The sequence below is a fragment of the Cervus canadensis genome, chromosome 29 (assembly GCF_019320065.1).
Source record: "Cervus canadensis isolate Bull #8, Minnesota chromosome 29, ASM1932006v1, whole genome shotgun sequence".
Classification (NCBI taxonomy): domain Eukaryota; kingdom Metazoa; phylum Chordata; class Mammalia; order Artiodactyla; family Cervidae; genus Cervus; species Cervus canadensis.
Window position 1 is genome coordinate 44,526,413 of NC_057414.1, and position 27,711 is coordinate 44,554,123.

General features: G+C 56.7%; 2 protein-coding genes across 5 annotated transcripts in view; one reads left to right on the forward strand and one right to left on the reverse strand.

Annotated features, from left to right (window-relative positions):
* AP2A2 (adaptor related protein complex 2 subunit alpha 2) overlaps positions 1-13,501 on the forward strand; it is a 73,936-nt gene extending 60,435 nt beyond the window's left edge. For 2 of the 4 annotated variants that reach the window (XM_043451430.1, XM_043451431.1), the window contains exons 13-22: positions 302-533; positions 1,261-1,434; positions 5,717-5,877; positions 8,432-8,514; positions 10,128-10,217; positions 11,006-11,129; positions 11,840-11,956; positions 12,041-12,110; positions 12,251-12,456; positions 13,111-13,274. In XM_043451430.1, the coding sequence (XP_043307365.1) occupies positions 302-533; positions 1,261-1,434; positions 5,717-5,877; positions 8,432-8,514; positions 10,128-10,217; positions 11,006-11,129; positions 11,840-11,956; positions 12,041-12,110; positions 12,251-12,456; positions 13,111-13,123 (1,270 nt within the window). In that variant the 3' untranslated portion in view covers positions 13,124-13,274. Of the gene's footprint in view, positions 1-301; positions 534-1,260; positions 1,435-5,716; positions 5,878-8,431; positions 8,515-10,127; positions 10,218-11,005; positions 11,130-11,839; positions 11,957-12,040; positions 12,111-12,250; positions 12,457-13,110 lie in introns of all 4 variants that reach the window. The other 2 variants (XM_043451432.1, XM_043451433.1) reach the window with 1 other exon arrangement.
* Positions 13,502-15,126: 1,625 nt separating this feature from the next.
* MUC6 (mucin 6, oligomeric mucus/gel-forming) overlaps positions 15,127-27,711 on the reverse strand; it is a 25,058-nt gene continuing 12,473 nt past the window's right edge. Inside the window, exons 32-37 of the mRNA XM_043451577.1 lie at positions 26,568-27,445; positions 26,225-26,323; positions 18,046-21,933; positions 16,712-16,750; positions 16,100-16,202; positions 15,127-15,788 (exon numbers count right to left, since the gene is read on the reverse strand). Coding sequence (XP_043307512.1) covers positions 15,611-15,788; positions 16,100-16,202; positions 16,712-16,750; positions 18,046-21,933; positions 26,225-26,323; positions 26,568-27,445 — 5,185 coding nt within the window. The 3' untranslated portion in view covers positions 15,127-15,610. The remainder of the gene's footprint in view (positions 15,789-16,099; positions 16,203-16,711; positions 16,751-18,045; positions 21,934-26,224; positions 26,324-26,567; positions 27,446-27,711) is intronic.

Sequence of the window (27,711 nt, forward strand, 5' to 3'; positions counted from 1 at the left end):
GACGGCCTGCTTGAGGCCAGCTGATATGACGAAGTCCTGGGACAGCCAAGAGTGAAGGCATGTCCGTCAGGACAACGGTGCAGATCATGGGGATTCTGAGGGAAAGGAGGTGTGGCTGGGGGCCAACGCTATCTCGGGGGAGCCTGTACTTGGCCTGGAGCTGGACAGGTGTAGGCCCTGGCGAGGGTGGGGCTCCTCATTGCTCCCTGCTCAGCCATCCCGGGGGCTCCGGCAGGGCAGGCCCCGTGCAGCGTGCGACAGAGAGGTGACCTGTGCCCCGTGTGTCCCCTCCACCCCACAGCCCCCTGACCCAGTTCCACCTTCTGCACTCCAAGTTCCACCTGTGCAGCGTGCCCACCCGGGCGCTTCTCCTGTCCACCTACATCAAGTTTGTGAACCTCTTCCCGGAGGTGAAGGGCACCATCCAGGACGTGCTGCGCAGCGACAGCCAGCTGAGGAACGCTGATGTGGAGCTGCAGCAGCGCGCCGTCGAGTACCTGCGGCTCAGCACCGTTGCCAGCACCGACATCCTGGTGCGCCCCACCCCGGGCGGCCCGGTCCCCCCGTCCCCCCGTCCCCAGGCCGCCCTGTCCCCCCGTCCCCCCTGTCCCCCCATCCCCCCACTCCCTCCTGTCCCCCGGCTGCCTGGCACCCCCCGTCCCCGGGCCGCCCGGTCCCCTCCATCTCCCCGTCCCTCCCATCCCCCCCATTCCCTCCTGTCCCCGGGCCGCCCTGTACCCCCGTCCCCCCGTCTCCAGGCCGCCCGGTCCCTGCCATCCCCCCTGTCCCCCCCATCCCCCCCCGCTTCCCCCCATCCCCCCCGTCCCCCCCACTCTTCCTGTACCCCCCCATCCCCAGGCCGCCCGGTCCTCCCTGTCCCCCCCACTTCCCCCTGTCCCCCTCCTGTCCCCAGCCCCCTCCCCATCCCCCCTGTCCCCATCCCCCCGTCCCCCCACTCCCCCGTACCCCCCATGCCCCGCCGCCGGTCCCCTGTCCCCCCCACTTCCCCCTGTCCCCGCTCCTGTCCCCAGGCCGCCCGGTCCCCCCCGTCCCCCCCACTTCCCCCTGTCCCCCTCCTGTCCCCAGGCCGCCGGTGCCTGCCATTCCCCCTCTCCCCGCCGTCCCCCTGTCCCTGGGCCGTCCTGTCCCTCCTGTCCCCCGCCCCGTCACCCCCATCCCCGCCGCCCCCTGGCCACCCTGGGTGGGGGCTGGAGGTCGTGGGGCTTTGTGCTGTGCTGACCTGGGCTCCTTTCCCACCAGGCGACTGTCCTGGAGGAGATGCCCCCCTTTCCAGAGCGCGAGTCCTCCATCCTGGCCAAGCTCAAGAAGAAGAAGGGCCCGAGCACCGTGACCGACCTGGAGGAGGCCAAGCGGGAGAGGAGTGCCGATGTCAACGGGGGCCCCGAGCCCGCCCCGGCCAGCACCAGCGCTGTGGTGGGTCCCTCCCGAAGGCCCTGCCTGCCCGAGCTCCAGGGTGCCTGGTACCGAGGTTCAGGACCCCGGATGGTGTCCTGGGTGGGCTGACCCAGACGCAGTGTCTGTCGTTAGACTGTCAGATGGTCATCTGGGGTCCACGGTCAGCTCCCATGTCTCTTCTTGGCTTTGGATTTGGAAAATGTGGTCATTCTTGTGTGACGGCTGCGTGGGGGGCTCTCCTGCCTCCCCGGGCTGGTTTCCAGTGCCCCCACATCCTGGGGTCCAGTAGTGAGCGTGTTAGAGTGAGCGCCCTGTTCACACAAGTGCCCTGAGAACATGCCCTCTGACGTCTGTTGCCGACGACGCCGTTTTGAGAGTTGTGTTTCCTCTCTCGTCCCCACTGGGGGGTGCTGCCGACCACCGCGGGCTTTGTGGCTGCCACGTCGGGAGGCAGCCTGGAGAGCAGGCCCCACCCTGGATGCTGGTGCAGCGATGTGGCCAGCCACTCACACCGTCCGGCAGCCTCTGTGAGGACGTGCCCGGGGTGGAGGTGCCCCGTGCCCACAAGTGGACAGCCTGGGCCCGGGTGGTTTGCTTGTGTGTGGCTCCAGGATTTTTGTTTGTGAGCCCTGGCGCTCTGCGTAGGGGGGTGCTCACCTGACCCCGGGCCTGCCTTGAAGCCTGTGCTCACGCCTGGCCCCTGGCTTGGGGCCCATCACAGTTAGGACTTCGCACCTGAGCCCTGATGCCGGCTCTGCAGAGGCACCCATGGTGGTGCTGGGGACGTGAGTTCTTATTTGTCCCCAGGGCTCAGGTGGTCTGATGGGGGTGGGAGAGGTGAGGCAGGAGGGCAGGGAAGGGCCAGGGTCTCTCCTGAGTGGGGTTCTCGTCCTAGGGCTTCTGCCTCCAAACTCAGAGGGGAGGCCCTGCCTTGAAGTGACACTGAGATGTCTGGGTTTTATTGGGAACCTGTGATGCCTTTCACTTCTGTGTAGCATTGGCAGAACCCCTTTGACTTAGGGTTGCATGTCCCGCCTGGAGGTGGTTTTCTATGGGACTGTCCTGGGGGCTCGGCTCCTGTGGCCCCAGGATCCTTGTCTGTGCATCTGTGGGGGTGTCTGTAGGCTGCCTGTCCCCTGGGCTTTGGGCTGGCGGGGGAGCCCAGAGCTGCCCCCTACCCCATGGTCTGCAGCACTTTGAGCAGTGTAACCTGTGCAGACTGTGCACCAGGCCAGCTCCCTGGGGAGGGCCTCCTCACATCCTGAGAAGAGGACCAGATGGTGTAGAGGAGTGACTCCAGTGTTGCCAGGTGGAGGCCCTGCGAGGGGTCTGGGAAGGGAGCTGGCATCCTGGGGGATCTCCCCAAGGAACCGCCTAGCTTTTGTGTGTTCACATTTGACTTAGTGGTACAAAAGGGTTTTTCTACCTTAGAAAGCATTTGAACTTCTTCAGGAACCAGTGATAGATGTCTTGCAGCAGGTGGTGGGGTCCACAGGGGCTCAGGGCCCCTAGGAGCAGCCCTGAGCTGGTGGGCAGGCTCCCAGAAACCATAGTGACCTGGCTGGTGGACGGGGTTGCCTGTGACTTGTCCCCCAGACTCCCCAGGCGCACCAAAGCTTCTGCTGATCCTTCCCCACCGGCCCTCTGGGCCCTCCCTTCTCCTGGGGATTCCAGCCTGGCCTTTTCTGCGCCTGGCGCCACCCTGTCTGCTAGCCCGCTTCCTGCTGTGGCTGGACCTTAGTGCACTGCCTCCTGTGAGTTCTCAGGCCTCCCAGACCCACAGCCTCTCTGCACACATGTATTCTGTGATGCTTCCTTGTCTTCATGTGGAATCCATACATGAGATCATCTGCCTCCACATGTAGTTGTTTAAGAAATGCAGTGCAGTGCTCTGCATATTACAGGGAGATGAGTAGTGACTTGTGCTGAGGTCGTGGTTTCATCCAGGATGTCACCCAGAGCTGGACGTCCTGGGGTGTGAAGTCAAGTGGGCTTCAGGAAGCATTTCTGTGAACAAAGCTAGTGGAGGTCATGGAGTTCCAGCTGAGCTGCTTTGAATCCTGAAAGATTATGCTGTTAAAGCGCTGCACTCCGTATGCCAGCAAGTTTGGAAAATTCAGCAGTGGCCATAGGACTGGAAAAGGTGAGTTTTTATTCCAGTCCCTAAGAAGCTCTGTGCCAAAGAATGTTCAAACTGCCTCACAATTGTCCTCATTTCAGTCCTCATTTCACATGCTAGCAAGGTAGTTTTCAAAATTCTTCAAGGTTGGCTTCAGCAGTATGTGAACCGAGCACTTCAAGATGTAGAAACTGGATTTAGAAATGGCAGAGGAACCAGAGATCAAATTGCCAAAATTTGATCATTGAGAAAGCAAGGGAATTCCAGAAAAACATCTACTGCTGCATCATTGACTGCACTAAGCCTTTGTGTGGATGACAACAGACTATGGAAAATTCCTTAAGGAGATGGGAGTACCAGACCACCTTACCTGTCTTCTGAGAAACCTGTGTACAGGTCAAGAAGCAGTAGTCAGAACTGGACATGGAACAATGAACTGGTTCCAAATTGGGAAAAGCTGTATATTGTCACCTTGCTTATTTAACTTCTATGCAGAGTACATCATGTGAAATGCTGAGCTGGTTGAATTACAAACTAGAATCAAGATTGCTGGGAGAAATATCAACAACCTCAGATAAGCAGATGATACCACCCTAATGGCAGAAAGTGAAGAGGAACTAAAGAGCCTCTTGATGAGAGTTAAAGAGGGGAGTGGGAAATGCTGGCTTAAAGCTCAACATTCAAAAACTAAGATGATGGTGTTTGGTCCCATCCTGTGTGCATGCTGAGTTGCTTCAGTTGTGTCCAACTTTCCATGACCCTTTGGGCTCTCACCCGTCAAGCTCCTCTGTTGATGGGATTCTCTGGTCCCATCACTTCTTGGCAAGTAGAATGGGGAAAAGTGGAAGCACTGACAGATTTTATTTTCTTGGGCTCTCAAATCACTGCAGATGGTGACTGCAGCCATGAAACTAAGACAGTTGTTCCTTGGAAGAAAAGCTGTGACAAACCTAGATAGTATATTAAAAAACAGAGACATGAGTTTGCCAACAAAGTTCTGTACAGTCAAGGTTATGGTTTTTCCAGTAGTCATGTACAGATGTGAGAGTTGGACCGTAAAGAAAGAAGGCTGAGCTTCAAAGAATTGATGCTTTTGAACTGTGGTGTTGGAGAAGACTCTTGAGAGTCCCTTGGACTGCACGGAGATCAAATCAGTCCATCCTAAAGGAAATCAGTCCTGGGTGTTCATTGGAAGGACTGATGCTGACATGAAAACTCCAATACTTTGGCCACCTGATACGAAGAACTGACTCATTGGAAAAGATCCTGGAGCTGGGAAAGATTGAAGGCAGGAGGAGAAGGGGACAACAGAGAATGAGATGGTTGGATGGCATCACCGACTCAATGGACATGAGTTTGAGTAAACTCCAGGAGTTGGTGATGGACAGGGAGGCCTGGTGTGCTGCAGTCTGTGCAGTCTTACAGAGTCAGACACGACTTAGTGACTGAACAGCTACTGCGAATGATTCCCACGTGTGAGTCCTCAGCATAACCTGAGGGCAGACGGGCTGTTGCCTTGGTTGGGTGCGTCCGCGTGCTGGGTAGAGGAAGGGTGGCTCTCGGAAAGGTGAGCTCTGCAGAACCAGCACAGTGCTCACGGCAGGGACGCAGTGACTCCAGGAGGGACTCGGGGGTTTTAAGTGAACACTGGCCTGCAGGAGGGTCCAGGCGAGTTCTCACAGGCTGGGTTCTTGCTTCAGCATGATCCTCAGGATCATAAGTCGGGCTTCTGGAACTTGTGTGCCCACACGTGGGCAGTGCCATCTCTATGCGGGGAGACGCGTGAGTGTCTGTGACGAGCTGCGCACTGCATCTCCTGTGGTTTGAGAGGGGCGTTGGAAGGACTTGGTTCTTTGTCTTTTGCCTCGAGTCAAAACTTAAAAAGACAAAACAACAAAGCAGCTAAAAAAAAAATGTATTCTGCAGAACTTTTATCTACCTTTTCTCTGTAACACAGTAGTAGGACTTAGAGATGATTGAGGCTGCCTGCTAACAAGGTGCTGGCTTAGTCATTTCACCTCCTGAGACTTTTTTAGGTGCTTGACAGTAATGTGCACAGCCGTGTTTCTGAAACCAGACGTTTCTTTTTGGTGCTGCGGGTGGTGAGGCTGCAGGCACTTGGGTTGTCTGAAGTTGTGCCCAGCAGCTTCTGCACTGACCTGCTCTTCCCCTGTTTTCCAGTCCACACCGTCTCCGTCGGCAGACCTCCTGGGTCTGGGGGCTGCACCCCCCGTCCCCGCAGGCCCCCCACCCTCTTCCGGTGGGCTGCTCGTGGACGTCTTCTCAGACTCGCCCTCTGCGGTTGCGCCCCTGGCTCCCGGCTCTGAGGACAACTTCGCCAGGTAGTCTGCCGCCTGTCCTGAGGATGGGCCCCCCTCTCCTGAGCGTGTCCCAGGCAGGCGGCAGCCAGTGTCCATCCCTGCAGCCCCTCACGCTGAGGGGCCTGTGCCCTGGACTCGCCATCTCCAGTTAATGAGGAAACTGGGCTCTAGGCGGGCGAGGGAGCAGGCTGCCCTGGGCTCTCGCTGTAGCTCACCCCCTCCCCTGCACCGTGCCCCGGTCCTCCAGTCATGCCCGTGGCTGCCCTCCAGGGGCCCAGCTGGTGTTTGAGAAGTGCTCTTCAGTTGGAGTCGCTGCTTTGTCCTGTGGGATGTGTGCCGCCTCTGTCCACTCCCCCGCCCCCCCTCCGTCGTCACCTGTGTGACTGGTGTCCAGTGTTGGCATCCCCGATGGGGGCTGGTGGAGTGCTGCATGGGGTTGCCTTTGCTGTGTTCCCTGAGGCCTCCCTCCCTCCCTGCTTTTTCTGCTTGGTGGGTCCTGTTCCTTCTGGGCTTGCTCTTTGTGCCTCTGTCTCTTGACTCTTGCGTCTGGACGAGAGGTGTGGCCCCCCCCCCCCCCCAAGAGCAGAGAGGCTGTCCAGTCTCAGTCCTGGGCCGTGGCGGCGTCTGTGGTCTGCAGCCTCCGCCCTCTGCCCGCCCCTCATGCTGACCTGCTTCCTGTGCTGCGGGAGTGATTGGGGCGGGCAGCTGTGCAGGGCTGCTCCTTGTCTGGCTCCGGCTGAAAACAGACTCTTGTTTTTTGTTTTTTTAGATTGAAATGTAGTTAAGCTGATTTGCAGCATCATGTTGGTGATTCCAGAAAACTAGCTGTGTTTCCCTGTGCGCAGGGTGTGTGCTTGTAGCTTTTCTGTGCGGTGCGCAGCAGTCTGCCCCTCTCCATCCCCTCCCATCTTCCCTTTCCCCTTCTCTCTCCCCACTGGTGACCACTGCTTTGTTCTCTGAGTCCGCTTCTGCTTTGTTATATTCGTGTCATTCTTCGATTCCACCTGTGAATGGTGACACAGTCTTTGCCTTTCTCTGATTCATTTCATAATGCCCTCCGGCCCATTCATGTTGTTACACATGACAGAATTTCGTTCTTTTCTGTGGCTGAGTAGTAGTCTGTCATGTGTATATGTGTGTGTATGTATGTGTGTGTGTATATATACCCCACATCTTTATCCACTCATCCATTGATGGACACTTGGGTGGTTTTTGTATCTTGGCTGTTGTAAACAGTGCTGCAGTGAACATGGGAGTACATGTATCTTTTTGAATTGGTGTTTTTGTTCTTTTTGGATGTATACCCTAGAGTGGAATTGCTGGGTCGTATGGTTGCCCTGGGTGGGAAAGATCCCCTGGAGAAGGGAATGGCTACCCACTCCAGTATTCTTGCCTGGAGAAGCCCATGGACAGAGGAGCCTGGCGGGCTACAGTCCATGGGGTCGCAAGGAGTCAGACACGACTGAGCGGCTGACCTTCCCCTTTCATGGCCGCTCCAGCTTTAGTTTTCTGAGGGCCCTGGGTGCCGCTGCCGCGCGTCTGCAGCAGCTCACGCCCCAGCAGCAGCGCGCGCCCTCCCTTCCTGTGCTCGCGGACACTTGTCTCTAGTGTCCGTGCTGACGGCTATTCTGACCTGTGCGAGGCGCCACGTATTGTTGTTCTGGTCCCCGTCTCCCTGATGGCTGGTGACGCCGAGCATCTTTTCACCTGCCTGTGGCCATCTGTGTGTCTTCTTTGGAGAAATGTCTGTTCAGGTCTTCTGCCCATTTTTTAATTGGGTGGTTTGGTTTCTTTGAATTGAGCTGCATGAGCTGTTTGTGTGTTTGGAGGGTTACTCTTGTGTTGGTTCTGTTGTTTGCAGGTATTCTCTCCCATTCAGTGGGTTTTGTTAATGGTTTCTTTTGCTGTGTGAAAGCTTTTAATTAGATCCCATTTATTTTTGCATTTGTTTCCTTTGCCTTAGGAGCCGATCCAGGAAAATATTTCCTGTGATTTATGTGAAAGAGTGTTCTGCCTATGTTCTCTTCTAGGAGTTTAATGGTTTCAGGTCTCACATTTAGGTCTTTAATCCATTTTGAGTTTATTCTTCTGTGTGGTGTGAGAAGGTGTTCTGGTTTCATTGTTTTCCATGGAGCTGTCCAGCTTTTCCAGCAGCAGGGGCCGGGGGAGCAGGGGAGGGGCCGGGCGGGCTCGGTGGGCGTGGGTGTGTGAGGCCCGCAGATGCCCCGTGAGAGGTCTGTGCCCGATGTCAGGTGCCCGAGCCTGTGGGCCGACCTGATGTGTGTGCTGGGGTGCCTGTGTTCTGCCTGTGTCGGTGGGAAGCCATGCGCAGGTGAGCAGCACGTTCACGGAAAGCAGATGACTGACCCAGCCCCTGTGGTCACCGCTCTCGGCTCACCTCCTGTCTCCAGGGGGGTGCTTTCAGTGGTGTTCATTGGAATGTTTTCTGCTTTTCCCCTTCCTTGTGTCCCAGAGAGGCTTTCCAGCCTCTGTGTCCCGTAAACCCCTTCTCACAGCCGACCTTGGCATTTTCAGCGGGTTACTGAGTGACTCACGTGCTGTCCCTTGTCCCCAGGTTTGTCTGTAAAAATAACGGTGTGTTGTTTGAAAACCAGCTGCTTCAGATTGGACTGAAGTCTGAGTTTCGGCAGAATTTAGGTATGTGTTTTACTTCCTTAATGAAAAGTTCTCTCATAAGGGTCTAGTTTCCAGAATATACAAAGGACTCCAAATCAAAAACAGGGAAAGAACCCAGGTGAAGAAATGGGCAAAAGTCTTGAGTAGACATTTCTTTGAGGAAGACATTCAGGTGTCCAGAAGCGCTTGACAAGGTGCCCAGCATTGTTGACAACCTGGGAAGTTCAGTGAGGCCACACTGAGGTGCGTTCACACCTGCAGCGGCTGCTGTGAGCGGGGAACCAGCGCCAGACGACAGGAGGGACCGGAGCCTGGTGTGCTGTTGGTGGGCGTGTCAGTGGGGCGGCTGTTGTGGAAACAGTGGAGCTTTCTTACAAGGTTAAAAGTAGGACCACCATGTACGTGACCTAGCCATTCCACTTCTGGGTGTTGACCCAAAAGATGTGAAAAGAAAGCAGGGCTAGAACAGACACTTGCACACCCACTTTCGCAGCAGCATTATGTATTCGCCAAAAGGTGGAGAACCTCAGTGCCCACCCCTGATGAGTGGCTGTAAACCACACCAGGGGACGCTGCTCAGCCTTAAAGGGGAAGGAGACCCTGACAGGCTGCAGCGTGGATGACCCTTGAGGACGTGATGCTCAGAGAAGTAATCCAGTCACAGGACAGATGCTGTATGACTGCCCCACAGGAGGTCCCTGGAGGGGTCTCATCCATAGACATGGGAAGTGGATGGGGGGCCAGGGGCTGGGGCCGTGGGGGAGGGGAGTGAGTGTCCAGTGGGGACGGAGTGTCCGTTTGGAAAGATGAACAGATTCTGGGGATGACGGTGGGGAAGGTAACACAGCCTGGTGAATGTCTCAGTGTCCCGAGCTGTGCGCCTGGAATTGGTTGAGATGGTAAATTACAGGGTATATATATTTTACCACACTTTTTATAAAAGCTGTTTTTGCTTTCCCATAACCCCCCAAATTACATGCACTGACGGTTGGGACTGCCCTTTCTGGTGCCCTCGCAGTGCCTTGTCCTGGAAGCCCTTGTCCTGGAAGCAGCGGGGAGTGAGCAGGGTGGAGGCGGAGCAGGGAGTGAACAGGGCGGAGGCAGTGTGTCTGCATGCTGGGAGTGAGTGGGGAGTGAGCAGGGCGGAGGCAGTGGGTCTGCGAGTGGGGAGTGAGCAGGGTGGAGGTGGTGTGTCTGCATTGGGGAGTGAGCAGGGCGAGGCAGTGTGTCTACTAGTGGGGAGTGAGCAGGGCGGAGGCAGAGTGTCTGCCCCGCAGGGACCCCGACCCTTCTCACTGAAGCGGGTGGAGGTGTTCTCCTTTGTGTTGGGCTTAGGCGTTAACTCCGGGCTGTCGTGGGGTCACCCAGGTGCTTGGTGTTTTTTACACTGGGGGGGAGCCATGCACACCTGCGTATGCTTTCTAGGAGACGTGAGGTCAGGTTCCATCCTGGATTCCAAGGGTGCAGACATTCAGGGAGGCCTGTGTGACATTGTCTGCTCTGATGGCACAGGGCTCCCCACGCTGTGGCCAAGGGCTCGGGGTGCCATCGGGATGGGGCGGGGACTCTGTCCTCCCCCTGCAGCTCAGGGGCTGCAATGTGCCCTGTGAACAAGCTGCTCTGCTTCCTTCCAGGTCGGATGTTCATATTTTATGGTAACAAGACCTCCACACAGTTCCTGAATTTTACTCCGACACTTATCTGTTCTGACGACCTCCAGGCCAATATCCTTGGTCCTGTTGCCCCTCGGGCCACAGGCAGGGTGGGTGGGAGGGTTGACTCAGAGGACTCTCCTGGGGCTGGTCCTGCGTTTTCAGGGTCTGACTGCTCTCAGGCTGTGCGTCCATAACCCTGAGAACTGCCTGCAGGCGCGCTTCAGCCTCCTGTCCCTTGAGGAGTCCCCAGGCAGAGCAAGGGCTGGGGCATTGGGACCAACTGCACCTGCAGACAGCCCTGGCAGACAGCAGGACTGGACGTGAGCGCCTCCAATCTGTCAGCCTTGCCATCCAGGGGTCTGTCCTGGGAGGATGGACTCCCAGATAGTGAGGGGCGGGCGGTCCAACTTGACCGCCAAGGACGCCACCTTCTTTGGAGAAGCTGTGTGAAGCAGGAGCCTCCTCCCCTCAGATCAGATCTGTTTTTCAGTGAATTCAGTCGTTCAGTTGTGTCTGACTCTCGCAACCCCATGGACTGCAGCACGCCAGGCTTCCCTGTCCCCACCAACTCCCAGAGCTTGTTCAAACTCATGTCCATTGAGTTGGTGATGCCATCCAACCATCTCATCTTCTGTTGTGCCCTTCTCCTCCTAAGATCTATTTTTATTTTAAGGTAAACACCTTTTAAATGTAGACTGTTGACGCTCAGTGTTTGTGGCTAGCCGTGAAAGACAGTGTACAGGTTTTGTCCTCTGGCAGGATGTGTGCTCTGTCCTGCCGAGCCCCTCCTGGTGCCCCTCTGGCCGCGGGGCTCGGCTGCATTCCCCTCATTTTCTCAGCCTCCTTGACTCCCGCACATCTGAGCCTGCAGACCAAGCCCGTGGACCCAACCGTGGATGGGGGCGCACAGGTGCAGCAGGCGGTCAACATCGAGTGCGTGTCCGACTTCACGGAGGCGCCAGTTCTCAACATCCAGTTCAGGTGGGTGTCAGGCCAGGACAGTACACGGCTGTAGCTGTCACTGCTGTGACGTGGGGCCTGCTGCTTGGAGGTCGGCTGCGGGAAGGAGCGCCTGCCAGGTCCTCACCGGGGCGTGTGCTCCGCGTATCACACTCCCCAGACACAGACTGACTCTTTCTGTGGCATGTTTGTGCTGCTGCTTTGCTCGTTCCTGCTGTTTTTCAGTGACCAGTAGAGTGAGTGACCAGGCTGCCCTGTTGGGTATTTTGTAAGGTTAAATTTTGGAAAAGCACGCTCTGAAATATGAACTACATAGAGACCTGAAGACAGTGTACCATGTAAAATCTGGGGAAATAGATGTGCAGAATTTTGTTTCATTCTGTAGGCACTCTTTTCTTTAGTCATTTTATGGAAAGAGGAACGACCCACACAATTTACACTGACTTGGAATGTAGAGCATCGACTGCTGGGGATGGGGGAGGTGGCAGCTCTCCCCAGTAGTCGTGACCAACCTGGCAGCGTTGGCTGAGGGTGTGTTTCCCAGCGTCCTTGGCCCTTGATGACTGTGTGCTGGAGATGGACGGTCTTGCTGGGGCCCCGGGCCACCCTTCTGCCTTCTGCATGTGGCCCCTCTGTGCCCTAGGGGTCTCGCACTCAGGACCTGGTCCTGGCTGAGTCTCAGGTTTTCTGCACATTCGACTCCTCCCAGTGGACCTCTGTGTTGCTCACAGGTACGGGGGAACCTTTCAGAACGTGTCTGTGAAGCTGCCTATCACACTCAACAAGTTTTTTCAGCCCACGGAAATGGCTTCTCAGGATTTCTTCCAGCGCTGGAAGCAGCTGAGCAAGTGAGTGGCAGCTTGTCCGTAGGTGGAGAGGTGGGCAGGGGCCGGGTTGCAGACAGCTGACGGGGCGGTGATCTCTCCCCTCAGCCCCCAGCAGGAGGTGCAGAGCATCTTCAAGGCCAAGCACCCGATGGACACAGAGGTCACCAAGGCCAAGGTACTGGTCTTGCGATGGACATTCCCAGGGTCGGGACGTGGCCTGGCCCTCTGAGGAGATTGGTGTGTTCCCCTCTTGGAGGACTCTCCTCTCTGCCGGCCCTGGTGCCATGGCCTCCTGTTTCTCCCCTTTCTTCGCAGATTATCGGCTTTGGCTCTGCGCTCCTAGAGGACGTCGACCCTAACCCTGCGAACTTCGTGGGCGCTGGCATCATACACACCAGGACAGCCCAGATCGGGTGCCTGCTGCGTCTGGAGCCCAACCTGCAAGCCCAGGTGCAGCCCCGTGATGTTGCTGAACGTGCTGAACGTGGTTACTGCAGTGGAGTTTATACACAGGGAGACAGGCAGGTCCCAAGGGTGGTCATTCGGTGTGCTACGCGGAAGTGTACACCTGCGTAACCACCACCACCCGCTGGTGCACGTGACATTTCCATCGCCCCACGAGGTTCCTGGGCACTCTCGTCAGCCCTGGCCTCCCAGGAGGCAGCGCTCTGCGGCCCGGTGTGGGGCCCCCAGCTTCGGCAGGCACCTGTTGCTGCTGTGTCCGTGGGCGGCCCTGGTGGAATATGTTGGCTCTCCCTGTGGGGAGGTGCATGGTTATCTCGTCCAGCGTGCCTGTCCATGGACGTGGGGCTGCTGCAAACATCGGGCGTCCTTTGTGTGCACGTGACTTCATTTCTTGCGGGTGACACCCGGGTGGGCTGGCAGGCTCACGGGGTCCAGGCACCGTCAGCGTTGCTGCCCCGCCAGCAGTGCGGTCCTGATGCCCAGCAGCTGTGCTTGAAGGCTCCAGTTGGTCCCCAAGCACGAGTGCTTGTTACTGTCAAGCTTTTATTTTAGCTGAAAGCGCCTTTGATGCTTGAGTCTGTCAAACTGGCTGCCTTCAGGGAAGGGCTGAGCAGGGACTTTGGGGGCTGCTGGGCAGGGCCTGGCCCCAAGGTGGTCTGCTGCCCAGAGCGCTCCCGCCCCACCACTACCTGCTGTGTCCTCTCTTCCAGATGTACCGACTGACACTGCGGACAAGCAGGGAGACCGTCTCTCAGAGGTTGTGTGAATTGCTGTCGGAACAGTTTTAAATCGGCAAGGGCGGAGGGTCAGGCTCCCGTCTGTGCATCTCCTCGTCTCCATCTCTGTCTTCATTGCTGAGCTGCAGGTCCGTGCCCTGCCCGGTGTCGCAGCCCCCGGCGCCTCGCAGCCCCGCCTCTTGGCCTCGTCCCTCCTGGGGATGGATGGGGAGTCTGTGTGCCCTTGAGGAAGAGGAGGCTCAGCCTGGACCCAGCCAGCCTGCCGAGTCAGGAGGAAGGGCGTGGCTCCCGGGATCAACTCTTACAGAAATCAAGACAGTTTTGTGGTTAAGTCTACACATTAAAGGGAAATTAGAAGTTCAAATGAAAGTGGAAATTTTTTTGAAATTCTCTCAAGATGCTGTGTTCTCTTATTGGTAGTTCATCTCTGACGCCCTCAGAGGAGAGGCGGTGTTCTGTCAGCAGGACTAGATCTTGGCTGCTTGGATGGGAGATGGGAAGGCTGCCACGGCTGTGGGTGTATTTGCTAGGGGCCTGGGGGCCTGTGGCGGCTGAGTTCTGCATCTCCAAGTTAGACAGGCTTGTGTTCTCAGTTACTGTCAGGGAAAACTTGTCCTGCCTAGATTGAGTTCGGTTTCCTTCCCTAGCACTGTGTTGTTAAAGGGAGGCTGGTAAGGCCCTCCGACTGAGTCCTGGCGTGCCCAGGGTGAGGAGGGTCCCTGCTGGCCCTGGAGGGTGTCTTCCTGGCCTCACGCGTCTTTGAATTCATTTGAGTCATGGTCACCACAGCGGCCCAAGGCTGGGTCCCGGTTGTGATTGCAGGGTGTCGCATGGCCTCAAGAGAGGATTCTGGAAGGTGAGCTGTCTCTTCCCTGTGCAGTGGCCTTAACCTGTTGGGGTCACGACTGCAGGCTGAAGTGCCGTGGACCTTGGCCTGAGGATGGGAGGAGGGAGGCCTGCGTGTGACTGGGGAGTGGGCAGCTGGGTGGGGCTGCGGTGGCAACGGCCCCCACGCGCGTGGCTCTCAGCGCTGCACCCACATCCTGAGATGCTGAGGTGGGGCCTGTGTCACTCCCTGGTTTCCAGGGGAGACCAGGCCCTCGCTGCCCCGTGGGGGGTGCCACATGGGTCAGGGGAACATGGCGGCCCTCTGCCGGGTGTGGGTCCTTGGGGAGGCAACTTCTGGGAGTTGCCATGTGGGTGCTGGGGCCTCACCATAGCACCGATGCCCCACTCGAGGTTCCCACACCTGCCACCCTGCACAGTCCTGCACATGCAGTCACGGGCCTGAGGCTACACGAGAGGCAGCTGGTGGCACCCCTTGGCACTGCAGGTGGATGGTGTGGCTGTCCTGCTTTTTGCTCAAGCTCCAGTGTGTGGACTGCCCAGCTCTGGGCTGGTTTCCTGTTAGCTAATGCCCTCCCCCCACCCACCATTCTAGCTGAGTGTCCATCTACAAAGCAAAAGCAATACCGGGGTGGTGATGGGAACACGTGTGGTCTCTAGAGGGAAGGGTCCTTTGGGGCTGTAAGTGCCGATGACACGGGCTATCATCTGGCCCCGGTTCCCCAGGCACGGGGTAGAAGCCTCGGTGTATCCTGATGACGTGCCTTTTGCTCTGCACCTGGACTCAGGACATGGGTTGAGCCTGCAGGACTCACCGTGCATGTTGGGGGCCCGCCTTCTGGAGGGCAGGGGTCTAGGGGACAAGTGGGCCCAGGAGCTCCTTCCTGGAGAGTAAGCCTACTGAGCTCAGGCAGGGTGACCCAGCCACAGGTGGGGTGCAGGGTCCCTCAAGACGGAGGGTGTCACGGGAGAGTACTCCTGATCTAGGAGGGGGACAAGGGCCTGCAGGGGAGGGCCTGGGGCCACAGCAGTGTCCCTTCTGGGCCCAGACTGATGTTGGGCTAGTCCCGTGGACCAGGAGTGGGTCTGGGGACTTAGGAACGCAAGGGCGTGGGAGCCACCAGGAATCTTTGGGAGCCTTTGTGCTTTGACCAGTGCCAGTTTATTTGTCATCTGTTCACCGGGGCTGCGGTGCACAGCGCCTGGGTGCCCCTCCTCAAGGTACGCTTTATCGGTGGGCAGGTGGGGTGCTCCTCCCCCTTTGCTTCCCTCTGCTCACTGTGACCTGTGTCTCTCCCCAAGCCTCTCTCCTCGGGGGCCCAGCCTCCCCAGGAGCCCCTTCTGGACGGCTTTCCTTGCTGCTCTCATCCCGGGTCCTGGCCGCAGCAAGACTGGAGGCTGTGTGCATGAGCAGTGGGCGTGGCAGGCAGTAACCCGTGTGGCCCCAGAGGCCAGCCAGTCCACTGCAGCCTGCTGGGTCCAGTCGGGACCTGCAGGGCAGCTGCCTGCACCCCCTTTCTTTTAAGGGGCCCAGGTGAGCCACCTCCAAGGGCTCTGGGAGGCCATGGCTGTGCCTCGGAAGGGGCTGCAGGGTCCAGTGTGTCGGGGTGGTTTTGTGGGTGCAGCTCTAGTCTCCGCAGCGCTGGCGGCGGCACGCACAGCTGCTGAACACTTGAACTGTGAGCACCAGCGGCTGCCCCCACACCACAGGGTCCGCGCAGGGCAGCACGAGCTGCTTCTCGTAGGAGCTGACGGGGTGGCAGCAGCTGCAGGTGGTGACCACTTGCATGGTGTTGGTGTTGAAGCTGCAGAGGAGTGGTGGTGGGAGCGTGTGTCAGGGCGGCCACCTCAGGGTGCCCCTCCCGGGCCCTCGGAGAGGTGGGTGCCAGGATTCCAGCCTGGGCCTTCAGGGAGGGGCTGGCTCCCGTTTCTGAGCTCCCCCGCTCCCAGCAGGTGTGGCGCAGACAGGTGTTTGTGTGTGGGTCAGGGTGACCTGACGAGGTGGCAGCACGCTGCCGGGCTGGGAGCTCTTCTGTGAGAAGTGCCTCTGTCGGGCCGGGTGCGCTCCCGGCCCAGCCCAGACCCGGACAGACACCGCCCAGGGCCGATGGCTCACCTGGCTGAGGAGGTGCACACACCCTCGCAGCGGGTCACCGTGATGTTGGCCGTGCACCCCTGGTAAGTGACTTCTTCATCAGACTCCTTCACGCTGCAGGCCCCTGGGCGCGGAGAGGCGGGCGTCAGACAGCGACCCCGGGGCGTGACTTCTGGGGCTCTGCACCTGGCCCCCTGAGAGCAGGAGCTGACATACCTGGCTCTAGGATGCGGGTTTTTAATCCCCTTTTTGTGTGGCACAGTGGGTGGTGCTGGCTCCACCAAGGGAAGGCTGCCAGCTGCCTGACTGCTTACACGATCTGAACGGGACCATGTGGGCACCTGCCAGCTCTCTCCTGCCCACAGTGGTGTCTTCCTTGGGCCCCCACCCTGGGCCCCGGGCCATCTCCCCTTGTCTGAGCCCCACTGAGGTCAGACCTCACAGCTTTGTGTGGAAACAAAGCCTGATATTAAGTCTCTCGTTGTGTTTTTTCTTACTGAAAATTGGCTACATTGGGAGTCCCTCAAGGTCAAGCGTTTCTGAGGATGAGGCAGATTTCCAGCCCCGGCCCTGGTGGAGCCATGCTCAGCTCCCAGCCGCCCTCGCCACCTTCCCTCCTGCCCCAGCACCCACCTGTGGGTGGAGGTGTCTCTGGTCTACTGGTCTCAGTACCTGTGAGAGGGACGGGGTAGGTGTCAGTGTACCCCATGGGAACAGATGGTATCACAAGAGCTCCCTGCAGCGGTCTGTGCTACTGGGGGTGGGGCGGGGTGTGGACCCAGCTGTGAGCTCTGCCCTGCATCCATCCCAGTGGACAGGCTATAATGATGAGTTGTCCTGGGTGCCTGTCAGAGAACTGCTACTGTGGGACTTGAGTGAAAAAGGGAAGGCTGGACAGTCTCTTGCCTTCTGACCTGCCCCCTTGCGGGGCCTCCCTGTGGCTTCAAGCCCTGCTTGCCTTGCTTTTCCACTGGAAAAGAGAGGTGAGAGACTTGGTGGGGACAGAGCTCTGGATGCTTCCCTGTGGTTCCCATTGCCCCCAGCTCTCCTCCCCTCGATCTCCTGCTCCTGCTCTTTCATCCCATGTTCTGGGTCTCCTCCTCCCGGGCAGCCTCTACCCAGTCCTTGTCCCACAAGAGAAAATGCTATTTTTCAGTGCCATTCTGGAGTGGTGGAAGTCCCACTAGGGGAAGCCTGGGGATGTGTGAGAGGAGTCTGGTCCAGGGGATGCATGCCATGCAAGGGAGAGGCATCCCTGGAGGACAGGGTTTCTTGAGCAGGAAGGCAGAGCAGAGCTGAAGGCACCTGCAGTGCTGAGACCTGGGCAGGCGCTGGGCCTGGAGCATGGGCACCCCAGCTGCTAGTTCCAGTTCAGCCCCGGCAGGAACCTGAAGTGAGGTGTGTGTGTACTTTCTGCACCCTGGGGGTGGCTGGCCAGGCTGGAGTTCACTGGGACCTGGCCAAGAAAGGCTGAGGAGAGGCCCAGAGGACATGAGAGCAGCATACAGCAGAGGACAAGATGGAGAGGCGGGGTGGGGGAGGTGTGACCCTGTCCTTCTAGACACCCTCAGGACGCAGCTGGAGCACCAGAGCTCAGAGACCTAGAGTGGCACGCCAGGGCTGGTCAGAGGCTGTGGCTGTGGCTCCACCTGGTTATGCGTGACCCCAAGTCTACTCATTGTCCTGTGCCACCTGACCATCCCTAGGCAGGGCAAGTGATAGCTTTAGGCGGAAGAAAGACACACTTGCTGTGACAGCTGGACCAGCCACTGTGGGTGCGGGCAAGGTGTGATGGGGCGCAGCAGGGATCGGGAGAGAGCACCCATGGGGTCATCAGGAGGTGTGAGGGGGTAAGAAAAGGCGGAGATCCAGTGGGACTGACCCAGAGTGTTGTCTGGAGCGCAGAGACAAGGCTGAGAAGAAGTGTGCCCCGTGGGTCATGAGGGGGCCGCAGAGATGTCGCTCACCTGCAGGGCTGGGAAGAGATGTGGCAAGAGAGGAGATGGACTGGCTCTCAATGGACACAGACCCGGTGGTGGGAAAGGAGGAGCTTCCGTGTGCAGTGATGGAGCTGGTCAGGAACACGGTAGTCTGCAGCCTGGTGGTACTCGGCTGTCTGGTGGTGAGGTTGGTGGCTGGGGAACTTGGGATGGCTGTCACCCCCAGGGTAGAAGACAGGAGGCCGTGGGTGGGGGTTTGGGTGGTGAGAGAGGTGGACTGTGAGGTGGTGGACTGAGAAGATGGGACGGAGGAAGTGGGGCTGCTGGCTGTGGTCCGGGGTGTAGACAGGACTATGGTACTAAAACTGGGGACAGGGGACAGGGTGGGAGACGATGGAGGTGAGAGGGAGGACCTGATGGGTGTGGAGGTAGCTGGGGAAGGGGGGCTGGTCGACAGGGAGGCTGTTTGTGATACAGTCAGAGGTGCAGAGGGGGAGGGACTGTGTGGAGCTGAACTAACAGTTGGGATGCTGTGTGAAGTAGAAACTGCAGAAGGTGAAGGGGAAGATGATATAAAAGGAGAGGTGTTCGAGGACACATGAGAAGGAGAAGAGGAAATAGTGGGTAAGGAGGAGGGTTTCAAGATATTGGAAGAAGAGTGTTCATGTGGAAGAGTCGACACGGAAACAGAAGTGGTTAAAGGACTTTGGCTTGGGTTTAGAGAAGTTGGAGAAGATAATGGAGAGCTGAAGCTAGAACTTTTTGGTAGGGCTGTGATGACCAAGCTTTGGGTTTGTGTGCTCCCTGTTGTGGTCTTTGTGAGTGGCAAGGTTGTGGGTGTGGTGGTCCCTATTGTTGTTAATAGTGGGGATATGGATGTGGGTGCCATGGATGTGACCGGGATGTGTGTCAATGGCGTTGGGGTGCCAGTAGGCTTTGTGGTGGAGTAGGTAGCATGGGACTCAGTTGGGGTAATGACTCGGTGAGAGGTTGGAGTCACCGAGGTGGTGGCAGATGTTGACACATGGATGGGAAGGGTCTCTGGATGTGATGGGGTGGAGTGGGGGGTGGTGGTCCGGGAGGATGTTCCTGTTGGCAGAGCTCTTGTGTGAGAGGTGGTGTGGACAGAAAAGGTGGCACTGGACTGAGTGGTGAATGGAGTGTGTGGCCCAGTGGGGGTGGCTGTTGTAGTGTGTGTCACGGGTGTCCCAGTGCCTCTACTAGTAGATGTAAGGGAGATAGTAGTTAGTGGTGGAGAAGTGGTTACAGGGAGGATGGTTGAAGTAGAGTGTGATATTGGGGCTGTGGAGGTTGTTACTGTGCTGACTGAGTTTTGGGCTTGAGTGGTCCCTGTTGTCTTTGTCAATCGTGGGGCTGTGGGTATGGTGGTCCCTGTGGTGGTTTTGGTCAGTGGTGGGGTTTGGGATGTGGTGGTTCCTGTTGTGGTATTTGTCAATTGTGGGACTGTGGGTGTGGTGGTCCCTGTGGTGGTCATTGTCAGTGGTGTGGCTGTAGTGGTTTCTGTTGTGGTCTTTGTCAGTGGTGGGACTGTGGGTGTGGTGGTCTTTGTCAGTGGTGTGGCTGTGGTGGTTTCTGTCAGTGGTGTGGCTGTGATGATCCTTGTGGTGGTCTTTGTCACTAGTGTGGCTGTGGTAGTTTCTGTTGTGGTCTTTGTCAGTGTTGTGGCTGTGGGTGTGGTGGTCTTTGTCAGTGGTGTGGCTGTGGGTGTGGTGGTCTCTGTTGTGGTCTTTGTCAGTGGTATGACTGAGGTCACCCCTGTGGTGGTCTTTGTCAGTGGTGTGGCTGTGGTGGTTTCTGTGGTTGTCTTTGTCAGTGGTGTGGCTGTAGTGGTTTCTGTTGTAGCCTTTGTCAGTGGTGTGACTGTGATGGTTTCCGTTGAGGTCTTTTTCAGTGGTGTGGCTGTGAATGTGGTGGTCTCTGTTGTGGTCTTTGTCAGTGGTATGGCTGTGGCTGTGGTGGTCTCTGTAGTGATCTCTGTGGTGATCTTTGTCAGTGGAGAGGCTGTGGGTGTGGTGGTTTCTGTGGTGGTCTTTGTCAGTGGTGTGGCTTTGAGTGTAGTGGTTTCTGTTGTGGTCTTTGTCAGTGATGTGGCTGTGGGTGTGGTGGTCCCTGTGGTAGTCTTTGTCAGTGGTGTGACTGTGGTGGTTTCTGTGGTGGTCTTTGTCAGTGATGTGGCTGTGGTGGTTTCTGTGGTAGTCTTTGTCAGTGGTGTGGGTGTGGTGGTCTCTGTTGTGGTCTCTGTCAGTGGTGTGACAGTGGGTGTGGTAGTCTTTGTCAGTGGTGTGGGTGTGGTGGTCTTTGTCAGTGTTGTGGGTGTGGTGGTCTTTGTCAGTGTTGTGGGTGTGGTGGTCTTTGTCAGTGTTGTGGGTGTGGTGGTCTTTGTCAGTGGTGTGGGTGTGGTGGTCTCTGTTGTGGTCTCTGTCAGTGGTGTGACAGTGGGTGTGGTAGTCTTTGTCAGTGGTGTGGCTGTGGATGTGGTGGTCTCTGTTGTGGTCTTTGTCAGTGCCGTGACTGTGGTGGTGGTGGTGTCTGTCAGTGGTGTGACTATGGGTGTGGTGGTCTCTGTCAGTGGTGTGGCTGTGGGTGTGGTAGTCTTTGTCAGTGGTGTGGGTGTGGATGTGGTGGTCTCTGTCAGTGGTATGGGTGTGGTTATCTCTGTTGTGGTCTCTGTCAGTGGTGTGGGTGTGGTGATCTCTGTTGTGGTCTCTGTCAGTGGTGTGGGTGTGGTGATCTCTGTTGTGGTCTTTGTCAGTGGCGTGACTGTGGTGGTGGTGTCTGTCAGTGGTGTGACTGTGGGTGTGTGGGTCTCTGTTGTGGTCTTTGTCAGTGGTGTGACTGTGGGTGTGGTGGTCTCTGTCAGTGGTGTGACTGTGGGTGTGGTAGTCTTTGTCAGTGTTGTGGGTGTGGTGGTCTTTGTCAGTGTTGTGGGTGTGGTGGTCTTTGTCAGTGTTGTGGGTGTGGTGGTCTTTGTCAGTGTTGTGGGTGTGGTGGTCTCTGTCAGTGGTGTGGCTGTGGTTGTAGTTGTCTCTGTCAATGGTGTGACTGTGGGTGTGGTGGTCTTTGTCAGTAGTGTAGGTGTGGTGGTCTCTGTTGTGGTCTCTGTCAGTGGTGTGGCTGTGGTTGTGGTGGTCTCTGTCAGTGGTGTGACTGTGGGTGTGGTGGTCTCTGTCAGTGGTGTGACTGTGGGTGTGGTAGTCTTTGTCAATGGTGTGGGTGTGGATGTGGTGGTCTCTGTCAGTGGTGTGGGTCTGGTGGTTTCTGTGGTGGTCTCTGTCAGTGGTGTGACTGTGGTTGTGGTGGTCTCTGTCAGTGGTGTGGCTGTGGATGTGGTGGTCTCTGTTGTGGTCTTTGTCAGTGCCGTGACTGTGGTGGTGGTGGTGTCTGTCAGTGGTGTGACTATGGGTGTGGTGGTCTCTGTCAGTGGTGTGACTGTGGGTGTGGTAGTCTTTGTCAATGGTGTGACTGTGGGTGTGGTGGTCTTTGTCAGTAGTGTAGGTGTGGTGGTCTCTGTTGTGGTCTCTGTCAGTGGTGTGGCTGTGGTTGTGGTGGTCTCTGTTGTGGTCTTTGTCAGTGGCGTGACTGTGGTGGTGGTGGTGTCTGTCAGTGGTGTGACTATGGGTGTGGTGGTCTCTGTCAGTGGTGTGACTGTGGGTGTGGTAGTCTTTGTCAGTGGTGTGGCTGTGGATGTGGTGGTCTCTGTTGTGGTCTTTGTCAGTGGCGTGACTGTGGTGGTGGTGGTGTCTGTCAGTGGTGTGACTATGGGTGTGGTGGTCTCTGTCAGTGGTGTGACTGTGGGTGTGGTAGTCTTTGTCAATGGTGTGGGTGTGGATGTGGTGGTCTCTGTCAGTGGTGTGGGTCTGGTGGTTTCTGTGGTGGTTTTTGTCAGTGGTGTGGCTGTGGTTGTGGTGGTCTCTGTCAGTGGTGTGGCTGTGGATGTGGTGGTCTCTGTTGTGGTCTTTGTCAGTGCCGTGACTGTGGTGGTGGTGGTGTCTGTCAGTGGTGTGACTATGGGTGTGGTGGTCTCTGTCAGTGGTGTGACTGTGGGTGTGGTAGTCTTTGTCAATGGTGTGACTCTGGGTGTGGTGGTCTTTGTCAGTAGTGTAGGTGTGGTGATCTCTGTTGTGGTCTCTGTCAGTGGTGTGGCTGTGGTTGTGGTGGTCTCTGTCAGTGGTGTGACTGTGGGTGTGGTGGTCTCTGTCAGTGGTGTGACTGTGGGTATGGTGGTCTCTGTCAGTGGTGTGGGTGTGGTTATCTCTGTTGTGGTCTCTGTCAGTGGTGTGGGTGTGGTGATCTCTGTTGTGGTCTCTGTCAGTGGTGTGGGTGTGGTGATCTCTGTTGTGGTCTTTGTCAGTGGCGTGACTGTGGTGGTGGTGTCTGTCAGTGGTGTGACTGTGGGTGTGGTGGTCTCTGTTGTGGTCTTTGTCAGTGGTGTGACTGTGGGTGTGGTGGTGTCTGTCAGTGGTGTGACTGTGGGTGTGGTAGTCTTTGTCAGTGTTGTGGGTGTGGTGGTCTTTGTCAGTGTTGTGGGTGTGGTCTTTGTCAGTGTGGGTGTGGTGGTCTTTGTCAGTGTTGTGGGTGTGGTGGTCTTTGTCAGTGTTGTGGGTGTGGTGGTTTCTGTGGTGGTTTTTGTCAGTGGTGTGGGTGTGGTGGTCTCTATTGTGGTCTCTGTCAGTGGTGTGACAGTGGGTGTGGTAGTCTTTGTCAGTGGTGTGGGTGTGGTGGTCTCTGTTGTAGTCTTTGTCGGTGGTGTGACTGTGGTTGTGGTCTCTGTCAGTGGTGTGACTGTGGGTGTGGTAGTCTTTGTCAGTGTTGTGGGTGTGGTGGTTTCTGTGGTGGTCTTTGTCAGTGGTGTGGGTGTGGTGGTCTCTGTTGTGGTCTTTGTCAGTGGTGTGACTGTGGGTATGGTAGTTTCTCTGGTTGTCTGTGTCAGTGGTGTGGCACTGGGTGTGGTGGTATCTGTTGTGGTCTCTGTCAGTGGTGTGACTGTGGGTGTGGTGGTCTCTGTCAGTGGTGTGACTGTGGGTGTGGTGGTCTCTGTCAGTGGTGTGACTGTGGGTGTGGTAGTCTTTGTCAGTGGTGTGGCTGTGGATGTGGTGGCCTCTTTTGTGGTCTTTGTCAGTGGCGTGACTGTGGTGGTGGTGGTGTCTGTCAGTGGTGTGACTATGGGTGTGGTGGTCTCTGTCAGTGGTGTGGGTGTGGTGATCTCTGTTGTGGTCTCTGTCAGTGGTGTGGGTGTGGTGATCTCTGTTGTGGTCTTTGTCAGTGGCGTGACTGTGGTGGTGGTGTCTGTCAGTGGTGTGACTGTGGGTGTGGTGGTCTCTGTTGTGGTCTTTGTCAGTGGTGTGACTATAGGTGTGGTGGTCTCTGTCAGTGGTGTGACTGTGGGTGTGGTAGTCTTTGTCAGTGGTGTGGGTGTGGTGGTCTTTGTCAGTGTTGTGGGTGTGGTAGTTACTGTGGTGGTTTTTGTCAGTGGTGTGGGTGTGGTGGTCTCTGTTGTGGTCTCTGTCAGTGGTGTGGCTGTGGTTGTAGTTGTCTCTGTCAATGGTGTGACTGTGGGTGTGGTGGTCTTTGTCAGTAGTGTAGGTGTGGTGGTCTCTGTTGTGGTCTCTGTCAGTGGTGTGGTTGTGGTGGTCTCTGTCAGTGGTGTGACTGTGGGTGTGGTGGTCTCTGTCAGTGGTGTGACTATGGGTATGGTAGTCTTTGTCAGTGGTGTGGCTGTGGATGTGGTGGTCTCTGTTGTGGTCTTTGTCAGTGGTGTGATTGTGGTGGTGGTGGTGTCTGTCAGTGGTGTGACTATAGGTGTGGTGGTCTCTGTCAGTGGTGTGACTGTGGGTGTGGTAGGCTTTGTCAGTGGTATGGGTGTGGATGTGGTAGTCTCTGTCAGTGGTGTGGGTGTGGTTATCTCTGTTGTGGTCTCGGTCAGTGGTGTGGGTGTGGTGGTCTCTGTTGTGGTCTTTGTCAGTGGTGTGGCTGTGGATGTGGTGGTGTCTGTCAGTGGTGTGACTGTGCGTGTGGTAGTCTTTGTCAGTGTTGTGGGTGTGGTGGTCTTTGTCAGTGTTGTGGGTGTGGTGGTCTCTGTTGTGGTCTCTGTCAGTGGTGTGACAGTGGGTGTGGTAGTCTTTGTCAGTGGTGTGGGTGTGGTGGTTTCTATGGTGGTCTTTGTCAGTGGTGTGGGTGTGGTAGTCTCTGTTGTGGTCTTCGTCAGTGGTGTGACAGTGGGTGTGGTAGTCTTTGTCAGTGGTGTGGGTGTGGTGGTCTCTGTTGTGGTCTTTGTCAGTGGTGTGACTGTGGTTGTGGTCTCTGTCAGTGGTGTGACTGTGGGTGTGGTAGTCGTTGTCAGTGTTGTGGGTGTGGTGGTCTCTGTTGTGGTCTTTGTCAGTGGTGTGACTGTGGGTGTGATAGTTTCTCTGGTTGTCTCTGTCAGTGGTGTGACTGTGGGTGTGGTGGTATCTGTTGTGGTCTCTGTCAGTGGTGTGACTGTGGGTGTGGTGGTCTCTGTCAGTGGTGTGACTGTGGGTGTGGTGGTCTCTGTCAGTGGTGTGACTATGGGTGTGGTAGTCTTTGTCAATGGTGTGGGTGTGGATGTGGTGGTCTCTGTCAGTGGTGTGGGTGTGGTGATTCTTGTTGTGGTCTTTGTCAGTGTGTGACTATGGGCGTGGTGGTGTCTGTCGTGGTGTGACTGTGGGTGTGGTGTCTTTGTCAGTGTTTGTTGGTGTGGTGGTCTGTTGTAAGTTGTTGTGGGTGTGGTGGGTCTTTGTCAGTGTTTTGTGGGTGTGTGGTTTCTGTGTGGTTTTTGTCAAGTGTGTGGTGTGGTGGTCTCTGGTTGGTGGTCCTCTGTCAGTGGTGTGGCTGTGGTTGGTAGTTGCCTCTGCAATGGTGGTGACTGTGGGTGTGGTGGTCTGTTTGTCGTGTGTGGGTGTGGTGGTTCTGTTGTGGTCTCTGTCAGTGGTTTGGCCTGTGGTTGTGGTGTCTCTGTCAGTGGTGTGACATGTGGGTGTGGCTGGTCTCTGTTCAGTGGGTGGCTGTGGTTGTGGTGGTCTCTGTCAGTGGTGTGACTGTGGGTGTGGTGGTCTCTGTCAGTGGTGTGACTGTGGGTGTGGTGGTCTCTGTCAGTGGTGTGACTATGGGTGTGGTAGTCATTGTCAGTGGTGTGGCTGTGGATGTGGTGGTCTCTGTTGTGGTCTTTGTCAGTGGCGTGACTGTGGGTGTGGTGGTGTCTGTCAGTGGTGTGACTATGGGTGTGGTGGTCTCTGTCAGTGGTGTGACTATGGGTGTGGTAGTCTTTGTCAATGGTGTGGGTGTGGGTGTGGTGATCTCTGTTGTGGTCTTTGTCAGTGGTGTGACTATGGGTGTGGTGGTGTCTGTCAGTGGTGTGACTGTGGGTGTGGTGGTCTTTGTCAGTGTTGTGGGTGTGGTGGTCTTTGTCAGTGTTGTGGGTGTGGTGGTCTTTGTCAGTGTTGTGGGTCTGGTGGTTTCTGTGGTGGTTTTTGTCAGTGTTGTGGGTGTGGTGGTCTCTGTTGTGGTCTCTGTCAGTGGTGTGGCTGTGGTTGTAGTTGCCTCTGTCAATGGTGTGACTGTGGGTGTGGTGGTCTTTGTCAGTAGTGGTATGTGGTGGTCTCTGTTGTGGTTCTGTCAGTGGTGTGTGGCTGTGGTTGGTGGGTGGTCTCTGTCAATGGTTGTGACTGATGGGTGTGTGGTCTCTGTCGTGTTTCAGTGGTGTGACTGCTGGTGTGGTGGTCTCTGTCAGTGGTGTGACTATGTTGTGTGGTATCATTGTCCAAGTGTGTGGCTGTGGACTGTGGTGGTCTCTGTTGTGGTCTTTGTCAGTGGCTGTGACTGTGGTGGGTGGTGGTGTCTGTCAGTGGTGTGACTATGGGTGTGGTGGTCTCTGTCAGTGGTGTGACTATGGGTGTGGTAGTCTTTGTCAATGGTGTGGGTGTGGGTGTGGTGATCTCTGTTGTGGTCTTTGTCAGTGGTGTGACTATGGGTGTGGTGGTGTCTGTCAGTGGTGTGACTGTGGGTGTGGTGGTCTTTGTCAGTGTTGTGGGTGTGGTGGTCTTTGTCAGTGTTGTGGGTGTGGTGGTCTTTGTCAGTGTTGTGGGTCTGGTGGTTTCTGTGGTGGTTTTTGTCAGTGGTGTGGGTGTGGTGGTCTCTGTTGTGGTCTCTGTCAGTGGTGTGGCTGTGGTTGTAGTTGCCTCTGTCAATGGTGTGACTGTGGGTGTGGTGGTCTTTGTCAGTAGTGTAGGTGTGGTGGTCTCTGTTGTGGTCTCTGTCAGTGGTGTGGCTGTGGTTGTGGTGGTCTCTGTCAGTGGTGTGACTGTGGGTGCGGTGGTCTCTGTCTGTGGTGTGGCTCTGGGTGTAGTGGTCCCTGTGGTGGTCTCTTTCAGTGGTGTAGCTGTGGGTGTAGTGGTCTTTGTCAGTGGTGTGACTATGGGTGTGGTGGTCTCTGTCAGTGGTGTGGCTGTGGGTGTGGTGGTTTCTGTCTGTGGTGTGACTGTGGGTGTGGTGGTCTTTGTCAGTGGTGTGACTGTGGGTGTAGTGGTCCCTGTGGTGGTCTCTGTCAGTGGTGTGACTGTGGGTGTAGTGGTCCCTGTGGTGGTCTCTGTCAGTGGTGTAGCTGTGGGTGTAGTGGTCTTTGTCAGTGGTGTGACTGTGGGTGTAGTGGTCCCTGTGGTGGTCTCTGTCAGTGGTGTGGTTGTGGGTGTGGTGGTTTCTGTCTGTGGTGTGACTGTGGGTGTGGTGGTCTCTGTCAGTGGTGTAGCTGTGGCTGTAGTGGTCTTTGTCAGTGGTGTGACTGTGGGTGTAGTGGTCCCTGTGGTGGTCTTTGTCAGTGGTGTGGCTGTGGGTGTGGTGGTCCTTGTCTGTGGTATGACTGTAGGTGTGGTGGTCTCTGTCAATGGTGTAGCTGTGGGTGTAGTGGTCTTTGTCAGTGGTGTGACTGTGGATGTAGTGCTCCCCGTGGTGGTCTTTGTCAGTGGTGTGACTATGGCGGTGGTGGTCCCTGTGGTGGTCTTTGTCAGTGGTGTGACTGTGGGTGTGGTGGTCTCTGTCACTGGTGTGACTGTGGGTGTAGTGGTCCCTGTGGTGGTCTCTGTCAGTGGTGTGACTGTGGGTGTGGTGGTCTCTGTCACTGGTGTGACTGTGGGTGTAGTGGTCCCTGTGGTCGTCTCTGTCAGTGGTGTGGCTGTGAGTGTGGTGGTCTTTGTCAGTGGTGTGGGTGTGGTGGTCTCTGTTGTGGTCTTTGTCAGTGGTGTGGGCATGGTGGTCTCTGTTGTGGTCTCTGTCAGTGGTGTGACTGTGGGTGTAGTGGTCCCTGTGGTGGTCTCTGTCTGTGGTGTGACTGTGGGTGTGGTGGTCTCTGTCTGTGGTATGACTGTGGGTGTGGTGGTCTCTGTCTGTGGTGTGGCTGTGGGTGTGGTGTTCTCTGTCAGTGGTGTGACTGTGAGTGTGGTGGTCTTTGTCAGTGGTGTGACTGTGGGTGTGGTGGTCCCTGTGGTGGTCTCTGTCAGTGGTGTGACTGTGGGTGTGGTGGTCTCTGTCTGTGGTGTGACTGTGGGTGTCGTGGTCTCTGTCAGTGTTGTGAATGTGGGTGTAGTGGTCCCTGTGGTGGTGGTTGTCAGTGGTGTGACTGTGGGTGTGGTGGTCTCTGTCAGTGGTGTGACTGTGGGTGTG